Below are 8,544 nucleotides of genomic sequence, written 5' to 3'. Positions count from 1 at the left end.
TAGGAAAAAGAATTATTATAATGATAGTTCAAATTTTGCATATCACTCGACAAGGTCATCTCATAAAAGATCCGGATATAGAAAGAGAGATAACTTTGTACATGCAGAGACAAGATCTGATGTTCCAAATTGAAGAAAGGGTGTTTGCAAAATATTAAAAAGGATAATGATCCTAATGGTATTATGAAGGAGAAAGCTGCTCTTGCGAAACCCAACTCTAAATGGGTCCCTAAGTCCTCCATAGCCAAGAAGGGACCAAAAGTTAATCATAAGAATGACTCTCAGCTGTTAATTGTTGGTGACAATAATTACAAGAGTTTTCTTGAAAAACTAAAGAAAAACATCATGTTTGAATCCTCTTGTACCAGTGGACGTTGTGATAATGACGCTCTTCACCAAAAGTCAAAGAAGAAAAACAAGAGATGGAACAAGAGAAAACAAACCAAGCAAAAGGTCAAGAAAGCAAACAGATTTGTTGTTCCTTTACTGTTTGGAATACGAACCAAAGGAATTGTTCCAAGTACGTGACTTATTTATAAGTTGGAGGCGTGGGAATACAGACGGAACTAGGTGAACTATAGGTTTAGTTGCTTGGTCTCAACTATACGAATTTAGGTGTAATTTTGTGTAGCGGCTTAATCCTGAGAGTATTCAATTCTGGACAAAGTCCCGGGGTTTTTCTGCATTTGCGGTTTCCTCGTTAACAAAATCTTGATGTGTCATTTACTTTATATTTCCGCATTATAATTGTTTTATTATAATTAAAGTAAATTACAAAAACGTTAATTCCTATTTACTTGATAATCAATCCTATTGTGTTTTGTTAAGTCCGAACCTTTGTATCAAGTAAACATACTTCATTGTTGCATTTTATGGATATCGTATCCATAGACGATCACACGAAGTGTGAACCGATTAGTTGTATTGTCTCGACTAAGTCCATAGACAATCACTTTCGGAGAAAGGACTTATAGGTAGGAAAAGTTTTAGCTTGTGGTATATTTGAGTACCCTCTCCTTTTCAGTTGTTCCATGCGTGTGCAAGTGTTGTGCACGGTTTTGGCTAGTGAGTTTGTTGTATAAATAGTTCTAAGGAGTGGGAAAATCAGTAGGCTTACATAGGAGAAAGTTTTGTAGAGATGTAGTCTCATACTTGAGAGAATAAGGCATCATTAAGAGAACGATGGCTTGTTTAGTCCATGTGATGGACAGAAGTTTGTAATCTTCCTTTAGTGCAATAAAATGGGTTTGTTGCAGTATTCTTTGTGTTCATCTTGTTGCTGATTTGTGTGAGAATTGATTAAGTACATGGCAGAACCTCTTATGCTTATGAGGGCATGAAGAGTTAGAGATAAAGAAGATGAAAACTTCAATTGTGCAAAGCCTTTAGAGTGAAGGCAGATGCGTACTTTGATGCAAGTATGCAAGGTTGAGTGATTGTGGGTAAAGTTGATTCACTGAACCACAATCATTGTCGGTCATGTCCCACGAAAATTTTAGGGGATTAAATGGGCATGTGACAACTTTTATGGAATCATCCCAAAAGCAACTGGCTGAGCCCATGGCACTGCTAAACGCAGCTTGGAAAGCTATGCCCGAAATTATGGTGTAGCCAACACCGCGCCATAACATAATCCACGCATAATTCCGGGCCTTGGCAGCTATGGCCAAGGCTATTGCTAAGTCGCGCATCATTCCTGTCCTTGGAAGCTACGGCCAAGGACATGGCATAGCGCGCAAGTTAATCCCGGTCCTTGGAAAACACGGCCAAGGCCATGGCATATATCGCGAGTGTCATTACCACTGCCTATGCCGCGTGCTATTCCAGGCCTTGGAAGATATGGCCAAGGCCACTGCCTATACCGCGCGCTATTATCGGCCTTGGAAGTTATGCCCAAGGCCACTATCTATGCTTTGCACCATTCTCGACCTTGGCAGGCACAACCAAGGCTATGGCCTATGTTGCGCGTTATTCTTGGTCGTGTCTTATGCCACGCGTCATTCTCACACCCGGGAGTCATGACCAAGGACAAAGTGTAAGATGCGATATTTTAGGATCTTTGCCAGCTCAGTAGCATAACCATTATAACTTGCAAGGCCATGGCCAATCAACGACCTAAAAAGGATCTAATCTTGGTTTATGCTCCTATCGTGATACCTTAGATCTATTCTTAATCCAACTTGGAAATCCTAGTTGAAACAGGAATCCCATTTTAATATCCTTGGAAGAATTGAGGATAAACCCTAATTCTCGGCCATGGACGATTCACATCATCCCTATGCCAATATCGAGCCATAGCCAAACGGGCATTAGCTCAAACCCCCTAAAAGGACATAAAAATGCTACAATATCATACACAAACTATAAAAGTTTATGTCTCGGGTGAGATCCGACAATTTTGGTGTGGTAGCATTGGGCATGACACGCCACGACTCGCCTAGTGCCATTGCGGGCCCACAACAGGGCACATGTTTAGTGTAAAGTACGCCACTACGGCTCCCATGTACCATAGCTCGTGGCTAAGTAATTGACCTAAAATTTCTCTCTTACTGATCGTAGCTCAAACTGGATCTGATTTTAGTTATGGCAGCTAAGGCCAAGGAAATCGAGTCATCTTTTAGATCATATCTCATTAGGCCAAACATAACGCCGCTGCAGGTCATGGCCGCGCCATTTTAGGCCGCCACGCCATTTATTATTTTATCGCCATAAATAGGCCTTCAAAGGCCACAAAATAATTTAGCACTCTAATATCTCACGTAAAGATTATGGCATGTAATATTTCTCTCCATCTTAGATATGGCATAAAGTGTGAACGTTTTATGCATGCCACTTTTATGCCATTGGCATACCATCTTAACTAGACGCTAACGCGCCAAGCTATCCTCTTGCGCCTCAACAGGAACGAGCACGCAATAATACCACGGTTGGCCTTGGCCAAGTTGTTTTCACAACATTTTTTACTCAACACGTCCTAAGGTATATGGCATATCAATGGCTACGATTTAGCCTAAAATAAGATGAGATCCATAACTCATCCAAAATACTTAAGAAACATCAAAATACGTCGCATGGGGGACTCTTCATGGGGTATTGGTCTGATGGTCTACGGAAACATGCGACATAAAAACACCCAATGTGAAAATTTAAAGTAGTGTGGCGGTTACATCAATTGGAGAGATAGTTGGGGCAGTGAAAAAGGATTTCCAGAAATTTTCCTAATTTATCTCGCATCATCCCATCATCTCCATCTCTCCATAACTCACGGCCTCCACTATTTATGAGAAGAGCAATGCGTATTATAAACTACCATAAATAGGCTACTTAGCCTATTCATAAAACTGGACAAGCTTTCATATCCAAAAGTTCTGTTATTCTTCATAGTTTTCAATATCCAACACACATAATTCAATACCATTTCCATTTTCTCAAAAATTGCTTCCCTCCTCTAAGGAAGCAGGACAGAATGGCTATTATCATAGTTTAGGCTTGTCCTATTCGATTTTGATTTTCAAACCTAAAAAGAAAGTACCACGGCGGTGCATTTGTTTTTCCTAGAAGTAATTTTTAGGTACTAACACTTGTAAATTTATTAATGTCTAACAAATCTTTCTCATGTAGTTAGAGAAAGTTCGCTTATGTTGTTCTCTTGCGAAAGACATCAAATAGGGGAGCTCAATTCGAACTTGTGCTTAATTATTTGGATTGTTGATGTCAATATGTCTTCAGATTATTCAAGTTCTTCATAGTAATACTTGTATGTCTGAACATTTCTGGACTTCCTAGTCCAACCTAACGAAGTTGACTCTAGTAATCTAATCAAGCGACCTTGAGTTTTGGAACTACAATATCATAACCAAACTTCACATACCAACGCTTGGCGGGTTCAACCAAGCAATGCTCTTACACCTTATTCAATTATTTATTTTTGAAATAAATGAACCTTTTCATTAATAGAAGTTCAAGGTTACACTGGGTTTAAAATGAAAAATTAGAGAATACAAAGTAACAGGAACCAACAAATTTGACAAGAAAAAGAGAAGGATTAACGGAATACGAAAATGCAAGAATGAATAAGAACCAATCAAATCGGTGGACAAATGGTTTTTCTCGGAATTAAATTCCAACCTTTTTTTTGTGTTTCTTCTTCATAAAAAAATGCTCCTACAAATAAAGTGATTTGCTCAGATCTCTTAAAACTTGTGATGAAGATTCTGCCGTCAAAATCATCTTCGATAAAGATTCCGATCAAGATATCGTCACCGGAAAATTCAAAGATGATGATTCCGGTGAAGATTCTGTCGCATGAGACAAAAAAGATAAAGAGTTCGTCAACGGAGAGAACCACTAGTGATCTTAAAACCCATAATAACCAAGAACGGTCATTAAACCCGAGATAAACTTCTCTAGAAGAGGAGATAAAACCACCATAAAGATGTACAAAACTTACCAAATAGTAAGAGATAAACATAAATAAATCTAGCTAAAACAAAAAACTAGTTGAAAGCAAAGAAGGAAGATGAGAGTTCCGCTCACGTCCGGTCCAAAATGGATAAGATCTGAGCAAGTGAAAGTTTCTAGTGAGTTATTTTTTTTCTTTTCTTTTTTTGCTGCGCTGGGGGAAGAGGTGACAGAGGTTAGATAAATCGGAGCCTATCGAACAATGTGGATCCTTATTCAAACCAAGTTACAACTTAATAGCTCGTGGCATTGCCAACATTAACTACTTTACAATTCCCCACTCTTGTGATTCAAAGACAAATTAGAATATAAACTTTTCAAATGAACAATTATATCTTAAATATACACACAAATAATGGCTCTTTCCGTATATGTTAACTAAATGTTATGTCTCAATGGATAAGAGCAGCGTATAAGAGTTGGTTCCAAGTATCAGGCAGACCAGGTAGACACCAATGGCTGCAATCTGTGCCTTTGTGTTCACCATTGTAACCCGTTGGGTGAGCATCTTTTCTCATTTGCGAGAGCATCGTCACATCAAGCAAGTACACTGGCTTTCGAATCCTAGCCAATACTTTGTTCACTACTAATGCAGCTGCAGGCAAACCGGCTGGGTAACTTGATCCGGATACTAGTTGCGTTTGGCCTTTACAGGATTTCGATGGTTCATTCCATTCCCTTCCCCTAGATTAACAGATTGTTACACAAACAAGTGATGTTATGCACTAATTATCAATTCACATACCATTTTACACAACAGTTGTTGGTTAGACATCCTTATGCCTAGTTAAGGTACTTACTCATAATGTGTTGGAGAAATCCCCTGGAAGAAGACTTTCGTTTTGGAAGGATCGACGCTACGGTCTACCCATCGTGCCCATGTACTCAAACCTTTGTAAAATGCAACCAAACGATCCATGTCTTTGTATTTTTTCGTCCCTTCTTGCATGTAGTTCCATCTGTAAATACAAGCAGTTAGATATAGAAAGGTCCAAGCAAAAACACATTGGACTAAGAAACTAGAAGTTCTTAGCTACGGATATCTTACGGTTGATTATTGCCTCTGTGAGTCCACCAATGCCATGTATTGAAGATGAGCATATCCATACCTCTCCAAGCGTTACCATCCTGGATTGAGTCGAGCTTCAAAACTGTCCCAACTTTGTCTCTAACCATGTCTACCAAGTATGGTGTATGATACAACATCACTGAAACCCCATAATCCTGTCAAAAGCCAAAACCTGTGTTAGCTAGAGATACATTTTCTTGAATGGAATTTGGTAAAAGCCGTATAACAAACCGACAATGGGCACGGTTAATATTGTACTCGTGGTTGTAACAGTGGATATGGTAATAATTTGGTTTGGCAATAAAGGTTTTAAGATGGGCCAATCCGACGAGGTACGCACTGTGGGGAGGAGTATAAAGTAGAGTAAAAAGATCTTTTGTACCCTTCTTTACTTTTTGTGGCCTCGAGAAGATAGAGGTAGATAACATGACACGCCCTTCACTGTTTATTCTCCTGCTTTCACTTGGGCTACAAACTTTTTCAACCTTTTTTTAGTAACTCGAGCACTCAACTAGCAAAATTTCATATCATATGATTTTTTCTTCCCTTTTTAGTGTTCTTAATTCTAAAGGATAAAACAAAAATAAATAATTCGCAATTGGTTGCTATTTTTCTAAAAAGGATTTGACTCATATATTATATTTTGTGAAAGACTGATTTTTCAGAAATGGGATTGAGCCAGAGAAAGTGTACATTCAGGCCAGGTACAAAAGGCCAAAGAGATCCGCTAAACGGGAGAATTTTTATCTGCACAACCACCAATAGCTTAAAATTTGCGGAATACATGCTGCACAGCAACTGTCGTGGAAAGAATTAAAAGATGCAAAACAAAAATTAAAAACCTCAGAACATGTCTAGTTGTATATACCAAACCGATTTGATTACACTTGCAGTACACTTTGTCACTCCTATAATATAGTGACAATAAATCATTTCAGTCCGTAGTGATAAAAATTAAAGCTCTAACAATATGTACCATGTTAAAATCTAATAAGTAGGTCATAAAAAGAAATAAAGAAGAAAGAAGATTACCAAAAGAGTTCTTGTTAGACATATTTTCTGGCAAAGTACTTACTGTATGTAAGTGAAGCCACTTCATATATTATAGCAACCAAACAAGGTGCCATGAATATATAAGAAAGGGTTTTAGCTCAAGCCAGTGTCATTGTACTACAGTGGTAAAATCACTGGGTGAGACACCAGTGACCCGAGTTTGAATTTTAGCTCAAAAATCCAGTAATCAAAACTGATATCTAACATGGAATGATGCTAATTACTACTACCAAATGGAATGAGAAAAGATTGTTATTGGTAGATCCAAAAATGAAACTGACACAAACAAACAAACATGCACTGCATTAAGCAATGATTTACTTTCAGTAATTGGGTCTGGTCAGAGTACTGACCTGAAATGTAACTGAAGATAAAGAATCTCTCCTTACAACAGCAGTCTTGAGATTAGGGGTTGAAGCATGAATTAAACAAGTTAATGATTGCCATTGATTCAGACTCAACGAATCACCAACAAACATAATTTTCTTCCCTCTCCATCTCTTCAAGAAATCTAACCCATTAAACCTTCAAGACCCATTAAAAGAAAGCTAAATTAATCAGAAAAAACCAAATTATACATACTATTGCAAGAGTGAGAGTGAGAAAGAAGGACAGAGTAGTAGTAGTACCTTGGAATATCACAAGAAGTTGGTTTCCATCTATACCTTAGGTAAAGGTTATCAGGCCTGCCATACTTCTTACAGTTAAATTCAGGATCTATGAAAGGACAACTTGAGAAATCATAGAGAGGGTAACTAGAATCAATTATCCAACTTCCTTGAAACACATTACAGCTACTTTTTTGTACTCTTATTCCATCATTACTACTACTACTACTACTGTTGTAAAACTGTTCTGTTTTGACATATTTGAGAAGACAAAGTGTAATGAAGAAGAAGTGTAATTGGAATCTAAAACCCATCTTTGGATTCTGATTCCAGTCTTTAGAGCTCTTGTAAACAGAGCATTGACATATGCATAACAGTTAACAGGAGTGGTGGTGGTAGTGAGGGAAAGTTGTGTTAGTTTATATAGAAAAAGAAAACAGGAAAAAGACTGAGAAAGAGAGCAGCAGTAGGTACTGTTTGACGAATTTGGTGGAATGTTTATAATTTGAAATTAAGCCCCTAAATCTTTTGTCATTCTGAGTTTTGGTCCTTTTTTGTTACACCCTTTGGAGTTTGGACCCTAGTTAGTAAGTTCGCGAATCATTCGCGAATCATTCGCGAATTTTTCCGTATCACGAATTTTACCGTCTTATTCGCGTACGTTTGCAACTCCGAACCCAAGTCGCGTATTATGTGGCATTCCCGGATTATTCGCGAATCGTTCACGAATTTTACGTATCCCGAATGATACGTCCGCTTAATTCGCCATAAATTCTTTAGCTTTTACTTTTCAAAGACTCCACTTTTTGGGCTTTACTGCCTCCCGAACATACACGACCGAATATTAGACGTCTTGTAATTTTTATGAAACAAAAACGACTGAAGAGATTTGAAGGTGAAGGTGAAGAGATCTCAAACTCACTAACCAAGCATCTAAACCACCATACGACGTCCTTTTGGATAACTAATGTTGTATATATTATTAATATCATCATATTGAGTTTATTTTTTCCTTAAATAACTCACACATATGCATAAAAATTGGTCTATGACCTTATAAATACAAATTATTTGTTATATATAGATACCGAATTTTCAGAGCCGAACTCACATTTATAAATCGAATTATACACGTACGTATGCCGTTCCGAATTAATGACGAATCACGTCCCGTTGACCGAATTTTGGACCGAATCTGGATTTTACAAAACCGTATAATACTCGTACGTTTGCCGTTCCGTACGTTTGCCGAATCCCGAATTGCTAACTAGGGTTTGGACCCTTGAAGCATGGAGCAATCGCCATGTCCAAAGTTCATCAACAAGCTCGCATCTTGGCCCGAATAATTTGTTT

General features: G+C 38.0%; 1 protein-coding gene across 1 annotated transcript; it reads right to left on the bottom strand.

Moving 5' to 3' along the window:
- Positions 1-4,642: 4,642 nt before the first annotated feature.
- Positions 4,643-7,598, bottom strand: LOC113302254 (protein trichome birefringence-like 39). Its single transcript, XM_026551146.1, has 5 exons — positions 7,213-7,598; positions 6,937-7,108; positions 5,510-5,685; positions 5,262-5,420; positions 4,643-5,145 (listed from the first exon to the last, which is right to left on the bottom strand). The coding sequence occupies exons 1-5, from the start codon at positions 7,503-7,505 to the stop codon at positions 4,854-4,856; spliced, it is 1,092 nt and encodes a 363-aa protein (XP_026406931.1). The 5' UTR covers positions 7,506-7,598; the 3' UTR covers positions 4,643-4,853.
- Positions 7,599-8,544: the final 946 nt, after the last annotated feature.

This window comes from Papaver somniferum, chromosome 8 (assembly GCF_003573695.1).
Source record: "Papaver somniferum cultivar HN1 chromosome 8, ASM357369v1, whole genome shotgun sequence".
Taxonomy (NCBI): domain Eukaryota; kingdom Viridiplantae; phylum Streptophyta; class Magnoliopsida; order Ranunculales; family Papaveraceae; genus Papaver; species Papaver somniferum.
Note: the sequence above shows the minus strand (reverse complement) of the source record. Positions and strands in the feature narration are given on the sequence as shown.